The 20,417-nt window shown below is 38.2% G+C and overlaps 1 protein-coding gene across 9 annotated transcripts in view; it reads right to left on the reverse strand.

Moving 5' to 3' along the window:
- The window catches only part of ANKRD44 (ankyrin repeat domain 44), a 145,173-nt gene that overhangs the window by 14,085 nt on the left and 110,671 nt on the right, over positions 1 to 20,417 (reverse strand). For all 9 annotated transcript variants that reach the window (XM_062002233.1, XM_062002232.1, XM_062002230.1 and 6 more), the window contains exons 17-23: positions 12,390 to 12,461; positions 8,341 to 8,542; positions 5,582 to 5,660; positions 4,486 to 4,603; positions 3,253 to 3,469; positions 2,575 to 2,662; positions 694 to 777 (exon numbers count right to left, since the gene is read on the reverse strand). In XM_062002233.1, the coding sequence (XP_061858217.1) occupies positions 694 to 777; positions 2,575 to 2,662; positions 3,253 to 3,469; positions 4,486 to 4,603; positions 5,582 to 5,660; positions 8,341 to 8,542; positions 12,390 to 12,461 (860 nt within the window). The remainder of the gene's footprint in view (positions 1 to 693; positions 778 to 2,574; positions 2,663 to 3,252; positions 3,470 to 4,485; positions 4,604 to 5,581; positions 5,661 to 8,340; positions 8,543 to 12,389; positions 12,462 to 20,417) is intronic.

Consider the following 20,417-nt stretch of genomic DNA (forward strand, 5'->3'; position numbering starts at 1 on the left):
GAGATGAAAGATAGTTGGTACTCTACTCAGCTCATAGTGTTCCTTCAGGTTTTTTTTTTACCAGTAAGGGTGAGGTGGTCTTGGCCTTATAGGAGTAAGTAATCACTGTTACTGAAGGTCTTGAATTTGCTTTAATTAAACAATGAGTATTATGTTTGTAGAATTTCAGCAATTTTAATTAAATATATATGCACATAGTGAGGAGATTGTCAACATGACAAATTAAGTATTTAGCTGAATGCATATCTCATGCTGTAACAGTATTATTTTGCTGCACAGATGTTTTGAGTTGTGTAGCTTGAGAATGCTAACAAAACATTAAAGATTTTAATGAAATATTTTTCTATGTGTATGTAGTATCACTCCATTTAGCAAAGATAAACATGTTTAAACATGTTTAGGGAACAGCCTAGAGTCATAGCTCTTCTAAACAAACAAAATAACGATTTCTTTTGTACTTCTTTTCATATGTACTATGATACTGAATACTTCATAGTATTCACGCTTCAAATGAGCCACCATTTACGTTTGCTGCAGTATAAACTGCTATATAAACTGTCTGAAATAGTCAGCATGACAGGTTTTAGCTGAACCATATCAGATAAGGATTAGTTCCAGAGGTTCAGAAATGATGATGAAAAATACTAGATGGATTCATTAAGATGAAATGCAATTTTTTAAAGAAACTATTACCTTCCTTTGTCATCTTTGCAATTGACAATGCTGGCATCGATGGCTCCGATGAGCAGTGATGCACAGTTTTCATGATCATTGATTCTGCCAAAGACAAGATATTTTTTAAAAGGTAAATAAAAAAAAAAATCCCATTTCCCAGTATTAATTAACTTCATTTCCCATTAATATTTCTTACTGGTTATTAAGAAGGTATCCTAACATACACCTTTGCCACAATACTTTCAGTCACATTTATGATTATTCATCATCTCTCCATTTGACCAAACTGTATCTGCTACTAGGAGTTTCAGTCTCTAAAGCGAAGGTGATCCTGCAATTCAGTATGCACAATGGTAACTGAAAGTGCTGCACAAACCTAGGATTCAAACCTTAATACCTTAAAATCCTTTAGTCTAAATGTCAAACACACCTGGATCTGGAAAGCACTCAGTCATAGATACCTATGTATAGAAAGCTTTATTCTAATGTTTTAGCTACTGAAGACCACATCTCTTCCAACTCACACGTTCAATACTTCTCCTTGATATATGTACTCAATTAACACTCCTTCTGGTTATTGTTAATTTGTCTCATTTCATAATGAAAATCAACAGTGTTTAGTAACAGTATTGAACATATAGCATAACTAACACACATCCATGCTGGATTAACAGCTGTTTTCATTTTAAATTTGCATGCATTTTTAAAATGCACACATTTTTAATGGGTTTGAAAATTACATACTCATTTAAAAGAACATAGATATTGAAAAATATTTATCCAATTCATGACTAGAAATTCAGATTTCAGCCTGTGTTTCAGCCACAAACAGTTTTATTTTAAGTAGAGTAAAAACAGTGTTTCATATGTGCTTTTATTTGTCTTATATATTGCAGGGTTTATAATTTTGAAGTCAGATACATGACAAATTACTTTTCCACTTTCCAGTGATGTGGACTGTAGAAGGGAAGTCTACACAACAGTAACTCCTATCATTACTTCTGGGAGATATTCATCCTTCATATAGAACACAGAATACCGTCATTCGAATTGTTGACAGAAATTAATAAGATTTGCACTTGGTTTTTCAGTGCTTAATTCATTACTGATGGCTTATGTGTTTTAATAAACATGTTAGGTCCTACAAACTAATATTCCATTTAAAAAAAATGCATTTGCAATTATGTTATGAAATGTTATGGGTTTACTCTATCAGAGTCCTTCCCATATGAAAACATTCTATTTTCCTTGATTTAGGAATATGTATAAAAATACATGCATGGAAGAAGAGTAACTTGTAATAGGCACCACCTTTCGTAAGTAATCTGAGAACTTTGGATATGCAGTCTGCCTCTATAATTGATTAATCCCTTTGGCTAGGACCTGGTTAAGAAGTACCAAACCTTCAAGATAGAGATTATCTCAGAAGGAAAAAAGACCATGAAGGAAATCAGACTGGAAAACAATCATCTGAGAATCTCTTGGAAAAAATATGGCCTACACAGAACACCATTCTGGCATGACACAGGTGGTTGTTTCAAAACTTTTCTTCATTAATGCTTTCCTCCTATTACTAAAAGCGAATAATCTTGATTTTGACAAATTTCTTAACTTTCAAAGGAACCTCATACCAAGACACTATAGCCCAGGTCATGGCCTAAGAATGGAAGAGCTATGAAGTTCCAGCCTGTGTGAAGACCATAGGTCTGTAGCTGTAAGTAAGGGAAAAAGAACCAGAAAGGGAGCAGAAATGCAGCTATTTGATTACAAGTCAGAATTTCATCGAATTGCCTAAATGTATGAAATTTATGTAAAAATGCCCATTATTCAGCCACTTGCAGTGGAAGCACAAGCACAATTTTATGCTTCTGCAAATAATTACAATAAAATTCTACTTACACAGCACAGTGCAATGGAGAGAAGGTATTACCAGAGAAGGTGCGGAAAAATTTTTGTTCCAATAGTACCTCAATGCAGTTTTCATGACCTATAGGAGATCAGACATTTTATAGTGTGACAGAATTATAAACACATTTACCTTTCTTTTTTTTTAAATGGTAGCAGCAAGATAGATCCAGGCTAATATTAGCACTTACTGAAAAAAAAATAAAGTCTCCTTTTTACATGATGTATGTTGCCTTACACATCTCTGAAGATGGTCTTAAGTGATGGTATTTGGAAGCTTTATCCTTATATTAAGCAACAAGACAGTTCAGAATATCGACATCTATTTACATGGTCTCTTGCATCAATAACTAAGAAGGTGACATCTCAAAGGAGCATTTCTGGCACCACAGAAATCAATGAGATTTACTGATGTCAGTAAAACCAGAAATTCACCCTGGTCTCCTATGGCTAGGAGCAAATGAGTTGCAGAGTCACTGGGAGGAATTTCCCTGAGTCACTGCTGGAATTTCCCTGGCTTCTGAACTAAAGAGTGAACATAGCAAATGCTAACTACAGAGAGTAAGGAGAGGAGATAATTTGCTTTCAAAGTGTTAGGCTGCTTTGTTATCGTGTTTCCCTAAAACTGAGGCCACATTTGATCTTGCTAAAAGTTCACAGGGAGAAACTTACCATTGTAACAAGCCCAGTGCAGCGGTGTATAACCTTGATTATCTTTGAAACTGCAGTCTTCCTCTGAAAGTGCTATCTGCAGTAATTCACTCAGCCAAGTGGCGTGGCCCCGAGCTGCTGCAAAGTGCAGAGGTGTTCTGCCTCTGGTGTCTTTGCATAAAATAGATACTTCTTTCTCTAACAGCATCTGAACACACTCCTCGTGACCAGTCATAATCTGATAACAAAGAAATGGGTAAAGAGCTTGACATAATACAGATTCTTGCTCAGGAAATACAGAATATGGTTGATGCCTGTGAACATGAAACAACCTGGATGGGATTCAGAAGCCAGAGATGAAAGCTCCTTTGCTCCCATGTGTAACTGTGATAACTAATACACTGAAATGGATTTGGTGCTGTCTTTCAAAGGCATTGATTCCTAGTCTGTGGGAAAAACTCTACTAGTGAGGCACAAAAGCAAATATGAGTTTAAAAATAAGGAAACAGATGAACAAAGGGTGAAGTTCATAGAACTTGAGTCTGGCTTCTCAAAACTACGTATAAATGCAAAAGAAGTGGGCTAAAAAAAAGGATCAAAAATATAATCAGAAATATGAAGATCTGCTTTAACAGCTGGCCAGCTACTATCAGTGACCTCTGCATCATACATAGGTCATCTTTGGTATCTTAGGTGTATTCATGTATTGCTATCAATACAGAACAGAATTTGTATGCTGTAGCTTCTATTACAGACTTCTGCTCCACTCCTAAGATGAAATGCTCACTACAGTTGTCACTGTATAAATATCATCTCTTGCATCAACTTCACATTGGGTTCTGACTCCTAGAAAAGATGAGATCTGCCTCAAGTTTAACTGTCTCTAGAAAACAGAATTATTTAAAACATCCCCATGAAAAACGAAAATAAGTACCGGGCACTTCTTTTAAACAAATTCTTTTCAGAATTCATAAGGTGCACAGTTATAAGAATAATAATGGTCATTGTAAAATGCCTAGAGCCAAGGAAAAATGGTCTAATCATTATTTTAGATAATTAATTACAGTAAATATGAAACAAAGTCAAAAGCAGAGCATTGCTGAGAGCAGGTCTGCCCTGCTTTTTACTTCACTGACTGTGCTTTGTCATGTTTCCAATCATTTACAGTATTTCCTACATTCAATATCCTTGTATTTATAAGTGAGTTGTAGTCATGGTAAAACAAATAATTAACAATCATAAAATTTAAGTCACCCCTCGATGTAAAGCTGTGCATCCCAGGAGATCAGCTGCATCTACAGATGCTTCTTTTTCAAGTAACAAAGAAACAGCATCAATATGCCCATATGCCACTGCAAGCATCAGTGGAGTTCTAGGAAAAACAAAAACACACCAGTCACAGCTATAAAAACGACATACTAGCCACTGCTAACTTACAGGAATACAGAAATGAGGCATAACTCTGTTTCTTTCACCACACTCATAACACCCATGTGAAGACCATTAGTATGAAATTATTAAGATGTTTAACAACCAACTACCATGACTGAAATAGAAACAAACTAATTTGCAAGCAGTTTACAGACCACATCATTCAAAATTGTCACCTGCAGCAACACATGAGCTTTAAAATATCCAAGTGTTGTGAATGAATGTCCCTGCTAGTTACTGAGTGGACAACGACCCAAAGCATTTCTTGTGAAAATACTGTGCAATTGCTTAAAGAGGATGAAGGGACATGAGGAAACTAAGACAAAATTTAGACTAACATATCTTCTTTTTTTTATGAAAGATCTATTCTTCTATTTTTCAGACCAGACTAATACCATATAAAATTCTAAGTACAGACAAATATATTTCAGGCATTTCAATTAATTTTTTTTTAACTGTTCACATTTTCAGTTTAAAAATATACTTTTTTCTCCATCTAGAACTGTCATTTAATGAGAATTATATTTTTTGTAAGAACATCTCAGATGCATGTGTCACTTCAAATAAACATTCTGTCCCATTGCACCAGTCTAAGTAAAGATTTACCCAAGTAAATCTTGAAATAGCAACGTTTTAGAAATAAGACTCTTGATAGAAACATCTAAGGATGTTAGTTTTGACTGAATCTGGCCCTCAGCATCTATGAAAAATTGTTTAAAGTATGAAGACTAAAGATTAATGAACAAACCATTCCAAATGGCTTAGATCAATTGAATATGTACTTCTACAGGGAGAAGTACAGGAAATACAGCATTTCAAATAAATACTTTGGGTTTGGTTTTGGGGTTTTTTTGGTGAGAAATCCAAGATGCTATTTGAATCACAGAGCTGAAAAAAAACCATCCCAGAGAAAACTTACTGTCCTTTGGCATCTGTCACGTTAGGGTTGTCTGCAACTTCTAGCAACAACCGTAAACAAGGTGTATGGCCATTAATGACTATGAAGAAAAAAAGTATGTTTAATTAAAATATGTTTAATTTCAGATATTTTTCTATTGGGATGCTTATGAATAAGAAATTTCCTTATACACAAGGGAAATATTTCACAGTATAAGAAGCTTATATTCTCCCAATTTTCATTCAACTTGTGCTGATGAAATGGTGAGCTGCTTCTGCTCTGACCTCCGTAAGACATAGTTTTCTCTACTGAATTTTTCTACTAAACCAGACAACATTTCAAAATCCTTCGGACCCAGCAGCAGACAAGGCTGTGTGTCAGCTGGCTTAAAGGCTTCAGCTTTTCATGGGATGAAGAGAGCACTATTTTCTTCTTTGAAAAACAATACTTCCTGTACTTAGTAGATAGAGATTGTGTTCTTATTACAGCAAGTCATGCATTCACACTGTCTACACCCTGTGGGCTGAGGCAAAACCCTTGGACATCACCCTGGCAGAGAAAGGGGTGCACATCATCACATTTAAATCACTCATCCAAAAATAATCCTGGTTGCACTACCTAGAAAAATGAAAGACATTTTTAGTTATTTACCACTAAGTGATGTGGTATATAATGTGCAAACAATTCTGCAGAGCTGATGAGTCGTTGGCTTACGGGTTAAAAAAAAAAAAGATCTGTTCTTTCTCCCAGCAGGAGGAAGAGAAATCGTAACTTGCTCACACCAACATCTGAAAAGGATTTTGGTAAATAAGTTTTAGACTAGAAACTCTTAGGAGCTGACCCAGCAATTGCTAAGCATTACAGACTCTGCAGGGAATGTAAGTTTTGTCAACAGAGGTACACCAGGGGAACATTTGCAATGGATTCCCCAAGCTACCCAGAGGAAAGGCTGGTAATAATAAAATTATACAGGGAACATATCATCTAGGCTAAGCAAATTCTCCATATTACAAGGTCAGAGGAAGTCTGGGTTGTTGTTTGTTTGGTTTTTTTTTTTTGGGGGGGGGCCTATTAAAAAAGAAATACTTCATTAAGTGATTTCTGTAATAAAGGTACAAGTCCCTTTACTGAACAATGCTGTCCTGTAATCCACTTCAGGTCTCCTCAACTGCTGTGTTCAGCGATTGTGCTTGTACAACTAAAAGGAATGAGGGTAAACACATTTATGGGGATGGGTGCAGATGCATTCTCCTTTGTTTCCCATGCAGGCTTTTGCACGTGCAAGTATTCACTTTTATGTGAGCAAATGCGCACTGGTACTCAAGGGATTAATTCAGCAAGAGTTCTCATTGATTTCTCAAAATGCCAATTTATCTTCTACACTTGCACTGCAAATAAAACCCGGTGACTACTGCAGTGGCACCACGCAGAGTTTCCAGCAGGTGGCATCATTCTTTGCTAAAACACTCATAGACAAAAACGTATTGTAACAAAACAGCATAATAAAAACCATCAGATTGCAAGCTGCTTTTTGTAATAGTTGCAGATAGAAGCTTTACTCCAGAGCTGAATTCCACAGAACTCCACATAACTGAGGGGTGTTCTCATTAACGTTTACAAATATGTAAAGGGTGGATGTCAGAAGGATGGAGACAGGCTCTTCTCAATGGTAGGACAAGGGTCAATAAGTATAAACTGGAACACAAGAGGTTCCAAAGAAACACAAGGAAGAACTTCTGATATGTAAACTCTAGCAGCACATGTCTATATCAATTATTTATTGTAGGGAGCAACGTACTTAGTTCTGATGAAAAATTTAAGAAGGCAGAAAGCATTTTTAGTATGCTGTGAAGTTTGATTCCATGTGTCTTCAAACAAAATTTATCATAGTCTGACCTAAACATTTCTAGGTTGCATTTACATGATCACACACAGAGAATAAACTGGTATGAGAAGATATATATTCATTTTAATCTAAGGGGGAACAAGAGATAAACAGACAATTGGGTCTGGCCCTAAGGAGACTATTATCCCACAAGGTATTCATTTCGCTTCCCAATAGAGGTCCGTGCTGTGCTGCACTGAGCCCCTCGATGAACAGCCAGGAGCAATGTTCCCTTTGGCACCTCTGTCAACCTCTGCCTATTTATCTGACAAATACATATTAAATAATAACCTCTTAATAAATGGCAAATCCTACATTTTCCAATTAATTATGCAAACTCTCAGCAAGAGCAAGTTCACAAACTAGCTCAGGAGGAGGATAATGTATAAAAGGGGGTTCTGTAGTGTTGCCTCTGCAAAAAGTTACAAGTTTTGAACACCATGCCAATTTAATTACCAGCTAGGGCCTACATGTATTTTCAACCTTTCTTCCATAGGTGGAGCAGTGAGGCAAGTGTTCTCTTTCCCTGATTTTTTGGCCAAGGAACCATTAAGAAAAGGTATAGGGGAAACATGACACATCTTAAAAGAGTATGTGGTTATACAGAGGTAAGGTAAAGTTAGGACAAGCAGGTAACAGTAGAGCAGTAGTGGTCTGGAAATACATGGGGTTCTACGTGAGGCAGGACTGAACCACAGGGACAGAGGATAAAAGGCCAAGGAAATGAAAGATAAAGGGTTAACTCTAGGACCTAAGCAAACAAGCAGCAGTCCTTGGTACCTGACAAAATCTCCTTCCATTTAGAAGAAATGTACACAGGGATAGTATGTAAGTAAAGGTGGTGCTTGTATATTGCAATGTTTATAGCACAAGTGTAACATCTGCACACACTCACCTGAAGCATGGAGGGGGGTCCTTTTGGTGACATTGTCTTTTACAGTGACAGAAGCGCCCTGGCTGATGAGAGCTTCCACACACTCTGCATGTCCTTTAAATGCAGCCAAGTCCAAAGCAGTGCGTCCCTTCTCATCCTTAATATCCAGATCTACCAGAGACTGGAGAAGTACCTCCAAGGCTTGATGATGACCATTATAGGCCTATAAATGTGAAACATGTAATGTAAAGGGTGAATAAAATCCATCATTGTTACAGCCTCCTAAAGACAACAGAATTCACAGAGTTTTCTTGATTCCTTATGACTCTATCTTCAACTTGTAAGGATTGTCCCAAATTACACTGCAGCCAAGAAACGAAAATTTTTGTAGTGTTTAGAGACAGAAATTATGATTGTTAAATTTAATCTAACCTTCTAATCCAACCCAAGGTGAGGAATTTCAGGCAATATTTTGCCAGTTGCGCACAGATGACTCAACAACTCATTCTTCCCACTCTATAGTATCTTTCAGGGAAATGTTTGCTTCAAAAGATAGATTACTGGAGTGATGCTGGTCAAAGGTTAGTGGATTATCACCTAACTGGGTGCCAAATTCAACACATCTGTTGGTCTCCAACTACATGAAAGCCATTCTCAAAACAGATTTTTGTGCAACTAACAACAAATTTGATCTGCTGTTTATAGCTGATGTTTGATGGAATATTACTGTCAGTAGGATCATTTGGTAGAACTTCAGTGGATGAGTAGAGCATTCCCAGACCTACAGCCACATTTGGGCCAACAGTACAAACACAGGTGACATTGCAAAAAGCCAGTAGACAGCCACAAAAACTGGAAACATTTAATTCAGCTTTGTAGGGATTGCCCTCCTCTCCTTACTGTCTCTCACAGAAACCATTGTTTTTATTTATATAAGAACACAGAGTTAGTATTACCAGAGTTGACACAATTAAGGACAACAGAAGTGAAATGCAAACATGAAGGAACCAAAGAGACAATGAATTTCAAGGTTAAGTAGTGGTAGCAATAGCTTACTCCTAGTGACCATTGTCAAAAGTTCAAAACAGGACAGTGCAGGGAACCATTGTTTTCCTGTTAGACCAAGAAACCTACTTAAGGAAAGCTGAAATGCAATGGCAGAAAAATAAAAGGAAAGGGATATTAGGGCACAAGGAACCCATAAATCAGAAAACACTCCAACACAGTTGTTGTATTTTCTTCATGACAATTTTACCTAGAAAACAACAAGCACCAACCTGATCTTTGACACAATATGAGGTATCTATCTTGAAGGTTCTCTGCAGACTGTGTACCCCTACCCTGACAGGATAATAAAGGGATTTTTTTTCTTCCTGTTGGTTTTCCTTGTGCAGTCAAACGTGACCAGAATCTCAGGAATGGCAGGTCAGTGTTTTGTTGGCCACTAGTCCAACCCTTGCTTCTAAATCCTCTTTCTGTTCTAGGGTCAAATTTCTGTGAGCAGAGGCTTTGGCCACTGCACCATATCAGCCACTTAACAGGACTTCATGTTGTCATGTAGGTTGCTGGCTTTCTGGATCCACAGGTGCAGAGATTCATGTGGATACTGCTAGACGTGGGGAAAGATAGCCACAGGCACCCCAACATGGTTTGAAACACTCCTGGAGAGCTGCAAGTGAAATATGAAATAATGATGGTTTATGTAAGAATTTGAATTTATTTGTGGTTTTGGGGTGTGTCAGATGAATGAATTGCTGTTAACCAGCAACAGATTGTAGTGTTTTCTGTGGCCAGGTTTTGGTAGCAAGGGGCTACAAGGTTGGCTTCTTCAAACAGATCTGCTAGAAGCTTCCCCTGTAGCTGATAGGGCCAGTGTCAGTCAATTCTGAGATGGACCCACAGATGACCAAGACCTGGCCAATTAGTGACTGAGGTAATGTCTCTGTGACTAACATACTGGAGAAGGGAAAGAAGCTGCTGAACAGCTGCTAAATGGCAGCAGCAGAAGGGAGTGAGAATGTGAAAACATCTCATAGACACCAAGATCAGTGGAGAAGGAGGGTGCTTAGGCCTTGACTCCTCTGTGACCTGTGGCGCAGTGAGGCAGGCCCTGCCCCTGCAGGCCATGGAGGCCACAGGGGAGCACTCACACCCTGTGGAGGACCCCATGCCATGCCGGATCAGCTGGATGCCTGAAGGAGGCTGTGACTGTGTGAAGCTCACCCTGAAGCAAATTCCTGGCAGGATCTGGGAGACTGTGGGGAGAGAGGAGCCCATACCAGAGCAGGTTTGCTGTCAGGACTTGTGATCCTGTGAGAGACTGAGGCTGGAGCAGTCGGTACCTGCAGGACTGTTCTCCCTGTGGATGACCCACGTTGGGGCAGGGTGTGAGGAGCTGCCCCCATGGGAGGCCCCATGCTGGAGCAGTTCAGGAAGAACTGTAGTCATTGGGAAGGATCCACATTAGAGAAGTTCATGGAGGACTGTCTCCCACGGGAAGGACTCCACAGTGTAGCAGTGGCAAGTATGAGGACATCTCCCTCTGAGAAGAAGCAGCGGCAAAGTCCATCTGTAATGAACTGACCACAACCCCCATCCCCTGTGCTGCTGTGGGCAGAGGAGGGAGAGTCCTGGGAATGAGGAGGAGTAGGAGGAGCTGTTTTAAGATTTGTTTTTTCTCATTTTCCCTGCTCTGTTTTGATCGTTCATTAATAAATCAAACTATTTATCCCCAAGTTGAGTCTGTTTTGCCTGTGACACTAGTTGCTGAGTGATCTCCCTGTCCTTATCTTGACCCACAAACCTTTCATTGTGTTTCTCTCTCCCTTGTCCAGTTTAGGAGGGGGAGTGATAGAACGACTTGGTGAGCACCTGGCACCCAGCCAGGGCTAAACCACCAGCCACTGTCAGTGTCCTTGCAAGGATTCTGCCCAAGAGAGAATAGAGAGGAAATAAGTTTGCTGTCTAGCCAGCTGCAGGACAAGTTCCTTCCCAGCAGAGGAATTCACGCTGGTGATGGTGCAGGTTGTAACTCCTCTGTGGGCTTGTGAGTGACCCTCTCCCCACAGTCTTCAAATTGCAGAAGAAAAGAGATAGGAAAAAGAGTTCAGTCTTTTAACCCAACTGGCTAACCGGAAAACAGAGAGATGATCACTCAGAACTCAAACTTGATCCTATTTTTGAGTAAGTAAGTTACTTTCCTTTCAAGAGGAGGGCAGCTTCATAGTGAGGCTGGACATTCAATGAAGAGCCAGTCTGTGAAAGACTTATGAGGAGAGGCTGAGAGAGCTGTGACTGTTCAGCCTCAAAAAGAGGCACTGTCTTACCAATGTGTATAAACACCTGATGAGTGAGCAAAGAAGACAGAGCCAGACTCTTCTCAAGGGTGCCCAGTAGCAAGACAAGAGGCAATGGGCTAAAATTCAATCCGATGAAGTTCCATTTAATGCAAAAAACCCAGAAATATTTTTACTGTGATGGTGATCAGACATTGGAATAGATTGCCTGGAGGCTAAGAACTCTCCAGGCCTGGAGATATTCAAAGTATGATAGACATGGCCCTGGATAAACCTGCTATGACTCTGCTTTTATGCTATTGTGATCTATGAGGCCACATGTGTTGGATCACTTTTTGATAGCACAGTTTCTGCGGCAGGCTCCAGGGCACTGCTGGGGTTTAAGCATGCTTTCCCACACCTTGCTGTGCAGTTTTTTTGCGCTCCACACATCTCCAGGAGAACACCAGAGTTCTCAGAGATCATTTTGCGATCAAAGCCATAGGCTCAAGCTCTGGCCTAAAATTTATAAACTAGTTATAAACAAAAGTTGCAACTTTGCATTTAATTTCACTTCAGTGTCTGTGTCATCTTTTTACTTGAGTCAATAGGAACTGAAAGCTTCAACTGCCAAAAACTTTATTAACCATTCCAGCCCAGAACCTGCTCTTGTTACATCTATATCCCTTCCCAGCTTTTTCAAAAGAAGTCTATGATTAAACTTGCTTCAAATACAGAGATTAAAAAATGATTCTAGGAGACAGTGATCAAACACTTTACACTTCTCATACTTACAGCTAAGTGCAAAGGACTTTTTGTAGCTGCAGAATCAGATTCCTCAAACATATTGTTTGTTTTTTCCAGAAGCTGAAAAGGAAAAAAAAAAAAAAGACAATCTTAAACCATTTTTGTATGAGAAAAGATAAGTTATAAATCAGCAAAGATATGTTTTGGGCAAAGAAAAGGGCAGTTTCATGAATACATGGCTAATGCATATGCAAGCCATGCCTAATACAGCATTTTGGATAATTCTGACACATGATTAGCACTAGGAATAATCACAACTGAGCTGTGAGTTATTCACAGTGATTTTTATAATTTATCAAAGTAGAACTTGCCCCTATAATGAAAAGCAACACATAATTGGAACACTTAACAAAGATCTAGCAACATGCATTGTACTTTTATGTGATCCTACTCATTTCAAGGGATCCCAAAGCATTTTAAGGTTTAAAACCCAGAGCATTTCTGTCTATCTACAAGGACAGATTAACACCAGTCCACAATAGCACATCAATATTGACAACTTATCCAATTAAGGCTGTGAAGAAAATCATACACAGTATTGACAACAATATTGCCAATTCGACATTTGTTGAGTAGCATTGCTCATACGCAGGGCCTTTTACTTAATAACTACTCAAAGAGTTAATCTCCAAATATGTTTGTGACTAGAAATTAGTATTTTACACCAAATTAGAAATAGGAAACCATAAAAAGGAAGGAAAAGCGTGACAGGTAACTACAACTGACTTGTAATTTTTCTAAGGTTACAAGTCAATTTTGCACACTTTTGAGGTTTTTTTGGTTTGTTTTGGTTGGTTTGGTTTTTTTGATAGAGTAAGGAATTATTCTAGGGTATGACAACATCGAAGATTCTCCAAACAGATGAGTGAAAGCTTATGGTAGGCTTGCAAGATGATGACATATTCTAAACTCTGAGGTATGCCTGTACTTTTGGTGTAACAAATTAGTCTTTAATAGACCTATATCAAGAATAAATTTATTAAAAAAATTATCTGGAATACAGGCTAACATTAAAAGGCATAAGGTATCACAAATCTCTTATTACATAAGGCCACTAATCTAAACCCTGTGGAAAAGCTAGAAAATCAAGCAGTAATTAATTTTATATGTATATTTTTGCTTTGTAAAATGTCAGGACTGGGAAAGAAATGTGTATTGATGCAAAATACAATTCATAAGCAAGTGGGTGTGTGTATTAGCAGGTAATATGAATTTTCACACTTCCATGCAGCTAAAGGAAAAAAAAAAAAAAGAATGAAGTCCCACATCAGTTTTTTAGTAGGCTTAGGGCAGAGTTAGGAAACACATTTGGTCTCTACCATGTGGAGCCACCTCCAGTTTAAAATCCTCTTTTTTCTCTTATATAAGATAGCTATAAACCGGATGAAGCAGAAACCTGCTCTGGATACATTCTGAGAATGTATTTAGAATGAAGAAATTTTCTGTAGTGAGTAAACAAACTAAACAGTCCCACCAAACCCAAGCACCAAGCCAGTTCCTCTGTCTGTCTAATACTGCCCTTTATTCTCAGTCTGTAAGGCCAGCACAGCAGACTAATTCAGTCACTTTTAATTACATTAATCAGCTATTGAAATCCCAGGATCAAAAATCTTAACTAGAAATACTTCCCTTAACCTGTCAGAAGGCTCCAAAAGTCTTCTGGAACAAAGCAGATAACTGCCTTTCAAATAGATGAAAAAACCCACAGTGAAAACTGACAAAATTAAGGCTCTAAAGGAACAAACTGTAGTATTGGAGAGGCCCTCACAAAAGGCATCACCATGGCTTAAAGGTAAAGCAGCTTAGGCCGATGCAGACTAGGTTTAATGAGTTTATTAATCATAAGGCTAAACGTCTCCACCATAAAGTCAAGCGTAAACAAGAATTGCATGGTAAATGTGGTAGCTCTCAGATACACAGCCATACAGTCCATGAAGAGAAATCACAAAGAAGAGCAAAAAGAGGAAGATAAAAAACATAGCACTATTAAGTTTTTGGTATGCTCTGTCAAGTACTGGATTATAACAAGTAAAACTAAAACACCTGAGGGATAAACACAATGCACAGAGACAAAAAGTACCAGGTCCAAGTTACCAAGCAATTCTCCAGTTTCTCCAGTGTTTCTGTGGTTCTAGGAATACACTTATAGTAAATTACTTGTTATGAGAAGAGGGAAAACAGTGTGTCCTTGGGGGGTTTTAGCTCCATAATGCTTCCATATTAAAGTACACTTGTAAGAAGCTACCCACAGTTGCACCTGTTTTTAAAAAGGTGAACTTATCACTCAAAACCATTTGCCCTGACAGCCATGAAAGCTTAAATCCACAGACCCTGCAGAGCAATCCAAGTGTGTCTGCTGTGCTGCAATACATACCTGCCTGCCGGGCAATGCATTTCACTGAAGACAGACAAAGCAGCATGAATTGCTAACAGTTTATGATTGCTGATGGCTAACTGAAGAATGTCCCAATATATCTTGTTTCTGATTTCTTGAGCCATTGAAATAATGTCTCTTAGTTGATTACATTTCTACATACATTGCAGATTTTACATCGGTGTCAGAATTGTACAGAGATTCTTCAACACAGGAAGTTCTACTTGAATATGAGGAAAATCTTCTTTCCTGTGAGGGTGAGGGAGCCCTGGCACAGGCTGCCCAGAGGGGTTGTAGAGTCTCCTTCCTTGGAGGTTTTCAAAACCACCTGGACACGTTCCTGTGTGACCTGATCTAGGTGGACCTGCTTTAGCAATACGTTAGATTAGATGATCTCTAGAAGTCCCTTCCACCTCCTACCACTCTGTGATTCTGTGAAGTGAAATTGGTGGACACTCTTTAGTTAGGTTGTAACCTTTCGAAAGGTAAGGATACCCATTACTCATGCCTCTAGGCACAGTCATTTCAGTGCACTACTGGTAGTTATGTCAAAGGTTTGATGTAACTACCACTGAAGTTAAAAGGACTTTTCTTTGAGAGTCCTAGCGTTTTTGGGATTAAGAGAACTTCTGCATTCCAACATGCATACTTCCAGCACTACTAATGAACATCCTCAGTCAGGTGCTATTCATGCTAAATGTAAAATGGCAAAATATTAGATTACATATGTATCACCTATAAATGGCCTTTACTCTGAAAGGTTACTACGCAAACTGCATCCAGAAATTTTCACATACTTGAAGAGCTGATCAAAAGACAATTAAGACAAAAGAAATAGTTGAATATTGTTGTTCTGTAATAATTATGTAGCAATGTAGCTTATCATTTACAAGGTCATTCAGAAGTGGCAATTAGTACCTTTCAGAACTGAATAAAAATGTCAGCTAGGATGTCACTTTGAATCTCATCTTTCCTGATAAATTCCAATAGACAACTGTGTCTACTGATGGAAACCATGGCAGCAGCAGCTTCTTTTAAATAAAGGCTTTTCCAGCAGGTATGGATTTAAGACTCTCATCAGTTGTTTCAGATAGAGTAATAGAATTAACCTCTGTACTACTTCATACCAGGGAAGCAGATTTTTAAATCTCAGAGTTATTCCTGGTTGAATAATTCAAAGGTGAAATGATACAAACATATCCTCAGGGGTGACAAGTAATCTGTATTCACAAATACAAATTATTAAATTATTTTCATGTGATCAGGTTAAAACCAATGCACATCCTTAACAGAGTGTCTGATATGTTCTCCTAAAATCAGGCAAACAGGCATTTACATTCATTTCACTAATGTTCGTTGACTATGGGTGAAGTTAAAATAACATGCAAAAAGAAGTTTTTCAAGAGCTTAGGTGGACTGAGTCTGAAGAAATATTCATAGTTCCATGTGACTCTTCCAGTACAAACTTTAAATATACAATACCCTACCAGAACAGTCACCATTACAAAAGCATGACACTTACCTGGCAAGCAAGAGAATAATGTTCAAGTTTTTAAATATATTTAAATATTAAAACTCAAACAGACCCCCAGGCCACCAGCTGTTGTCACATGAGATACTAATCTTCTGTTGAAACTCTTCCACTTCATGCAAAATCATTTCATATTAAGCCATGTGAGTGCCATACTCGGTGAGTTATACAGTAGATTCTTAATGAGTATTTATATGAAGCAGGACAGCTCCAAACGAGAGCGAGAGATCATACCCAGCACCAGCCAGCATAACATGGTTGTCACTTCCTGGGGTGTAGAAATCCAGTTTCTTTGTGAGTCAGAACAGAGATTTGACCTGGAACTTCCACACTTGAATCATGTATATCATGTTTCTTTCTGGCCAGAAATTCTACCTTAGAGGTTCTGTAAAGCCTTGTACTTTGGTTTAAAGATCCTCTTGAATCAGTAAAGTTTTGCACTTTTGTAAAAGGAAAGCTTTTCTTTAAAGAAGTTACTATGCTTAGAAATTTTCCTCCTTAGTTAGAAAATTTAAGTGCTGGTGGAATAGAGTGACAATCAGTTTTTAAAATGTAAATTTCAATGGTATTTTTACCAACCTCCTCTCATTTGTGCCTCTACTGCAAAACACACACAAGTGCTTCTTAAATTCAGACTCACTTGAAGACATGTAATTTACATTTTTTCTCAGAATCACTTTAAAATTGGCCACAAACTTCCAAAACCAAACAGTGTTGGTTCCATTTCACACTACCAAATGCCAAATTACTTTAACATCCAGCAAAGTGCCATGCTAATCAGGTACGTGCACTTGACTCACAGCTCCTGTGACTGACTGAGGAAAAGCAACAAACTTGCTAGCAAAGCTTGAGCCTGTAAGCAACAGCAAGAAGGAAATCCAACAGAAATGAAAGCAGTATACATGCAGTTGCTTGTTGTACATGGCATGCTAGTGAAAGAGTTGTGATTCTTCCTCCTCAGGTTTTATCAGAGCAAATACAAAGATTAGCAAAATATGAATAAGTTTCAACAAAAAAAATGAAAATACACAGCATGCAGTCACTTGTCATTTACTCACTATATCCAATGGAGTTTTGCTTCCAATCTGATTAAAAACGTCAATTAGAATAATTAAAGACATAAGTATTCACGTATAATGGTAAATTGCAAGTGTTTCCTGGGTTTTGGTTTTTTTGTTCTGTTTTGGTTTTCCTGTAGAATAAACTGCATTGCAAGTAGTGCATGAACAGAATAAAAAACCAAGACCTGATCCTGTGTGCATTCATCTCTACACTCCCCACCTACAGATGAAATATTCCTGAAGCAATGAGACTATCGTCTACAGTTAGAGAGCCATTGTGAGTAGACACCAGTTGCATTACTTCATAAGTGAGATAGGGGAAGAGGACAATAATGAGAATGTTTATGATCAATTTACTCAATTGACAAAATACAGATACACAGACAAAAAATACACACACTGTGGGAGACTGTCTCATAAAGTGAGACTGTTTTGAAAGACTACAAATACCAACAAGCCAGTGATAATCCTTCTCTGAAAGCATGCTCATGTAGGCAAGTATCTTGTCTTGTGTAAATAAGCCAAATCACACCACTAAAATCTCAGCACCCATAGCTCCTTCTGAGCTATATGGTCTGATGCAATGGCATATGGCACGATTAATTGCCCTTTGCATTGGATTCAGAAGATTTGAGGCAGTCAGATATTCTTCACACACTTATATTTAAACACCACACACCCAGACACACAGACAAGTACTTTTATGCAACAGTGGAAATCCACGACCTCTTTACAAACAGAAGGCAAAAAGTCTCCTACAGTTCTGCAATGGCCTTACTAGTCTCTGTCAGAAGACAGCAGACGTAAATGCCTTGTTTCTCCATCCAAGAAAACAAAAATCTTAACTAAAAAAAAGACAAAATATGTCGGAAAATAAACCTCAGAGATGCTAGGGAATAGTCCTAACCTAGCAGCCAACGTGACAGCAGGGTGCCAGAGCAAATAGTAAATTCCTGCAGTCATTGAGTTCACAAGCAGCATTAGCTTCCTAGAAAACATTTTTTTTAAATAAAAAAATATCTAGTTTTCAAAACATAAAAGTCTAAGCCAGAATGCACTCTTATAAACTAGCTTATATTGGCATATTTAGCATATATAGGCCCCTATCGATCATTCAACCAGTGGGTACATACGGCACCAATGCTGACGTTAAAACTTAAGTAACTAAATCAATCTACCGTGATTTGAGGGTTCTATGAGTGGTAGACAAGTTTACTAAAGCTATTTTCAAGCACTAAGTTCCTCAGTTTTTAGAACCACTCCAGTTAACTTTGTGCTTCTCCACTAAAAATTGCACTTTTATGTGGGAAAAGCTCCCATAGACGTGGGTACCAAGTCCTTAACCCCACAAAACGTTATCACTGCTGTTTTCAGACAAGATGCTGTCTTTATGAAAGAGGGTGTTGGTCATGGTAATGGATAGATATTTACAAAGGAGAAAGCCCAGAATGTATCCCCTGAAGAGAGAGATGTGGCTCAGGAGCAGGCCTAGGGGCTGCAGATAGACAGGCATCCCAACAGATCTCCGTGTGGCAAAAGGCTTTTTTAACCCTATAGTAATCGTAGTTGTGATTCACTCACAGTAAGCTAATTACCAGCGTCCTGCTCTGAGATGATGAATGCACAAATTCTTGTTAATAACTGGTAGCAGCCACATCAAAACCTATGGGGTCTGTGATTTCAATTTCTCCACAGGTTAAGGAAACAAGTGTTCAAAGGCACAGCTTAACTATATTCCAGAGTTAACTGACGGTCTAATAAAAACCATTTTCTTTCTCTTTAAACTCAGCCTATCCATTCATGCCATGGCCAAAATGGCCTCCTGCTAGCAGGAAATCTCCCTCTGCCCTTTTTCCCTGACACACACAGCTGTGAATATCACCTTGCTGCAGGCAGGCAGGCAGATTGCAAGTTGTCTTTTCTTTTGGACAATTTTTGGTTAAACTACGCTCTTTTCACATCCTCAAATGAATTATCAAAAGAGGGAATTTCATTTTCGGATGAAATAAAGAGAAAATCAGATTAAAATAAAAAATAACCATAAATTCTTATAGTCAGAGAAGAGGTTTCACTATAGGAGACAGGCTTTTAATTCTGTTTGCCCTAACACTGCACAGAAACCTATTTTTACCAGCACAAAGTGGTTGACTGGCTCTCCACCAGATAGATACAATTTAAAGATAGAATTACAATTTAAATTTCACTCTTTTCACACCAATAAGGATTTTGTGATATGAGAGCATTTCAATGAAAAAATGCACTGCATTTTCTTTTTTCGAAGTACTTTGGTGACGCAATCACCTCTAAAATACCAGCTAGAGATTGTGATATCTGATATCCCTGACTACCAAACACCAAAAAAGTCAGTCTCCATCTAAACAAACATAAGATTATTTTTAGAAGTAGGAAAGCAGATGGGAGTTTCAGTTGCTTGCGAGCACACACCCCCACCATTCAGCCTTTATAAATGGTTACAGGTGGAGAAAGAAGGACCTGCTTCCACTCCTCTCTTTTTAGCCACATCGCGTCATTCACTGCAGGGTAACTATGTCACTAATATCCTAAACAATCTAAAGGTCCTCTAGGAAAAAAAAACTTCTGTCATTGAGTTCTGTGGTTGAAGACATAAACAGAAATTTTATTTGTTTGGGTCAAAGGATATGACTTTTTCACTCTTAATCCTTATTTCTCCTAATACCCCTCCCCACCCCACAAAAGAATCTAGCTAATTTCTGGACAAGGTATGGAACTCACAGTAAAAATTGAAGTCAAAAAATGAAAATGTGTTTTCACAGATAGCACAGTCTTTCCTAAACTGTACTAAAACCTGTAAATCTTTTACAATACTGAGAAACTATGGTGCTTAAAGCACAGATCATATCCCTCAGCAAAAGAAAATCCATTTTCTTCAGACTTCTTTTTTTGACCATTTATTTAGAAATAAGCTATTTTAGACACCTGTTATAAAAAAAAAAATGACTTTCATTATTGTGCATGCAGAGTAATACTAGTAACTACTGCCCATAAAATTGCATTATGCCTTAGTTTTG

The sequence above is a fragment of the Colius striatus genome, chromosome 9 (genome assembly GCF_028858725.1).
Source record: "Colius striatus isolate bColStr4 chromosome 9, bColStr4.1.hap1, whole genome shotgun sequence".
Lineage (NCBI taxonomy): Eukaryota > Metazoa > Chordata > Aves > Coliiformes > Coliidae > Colius > Colius striatus.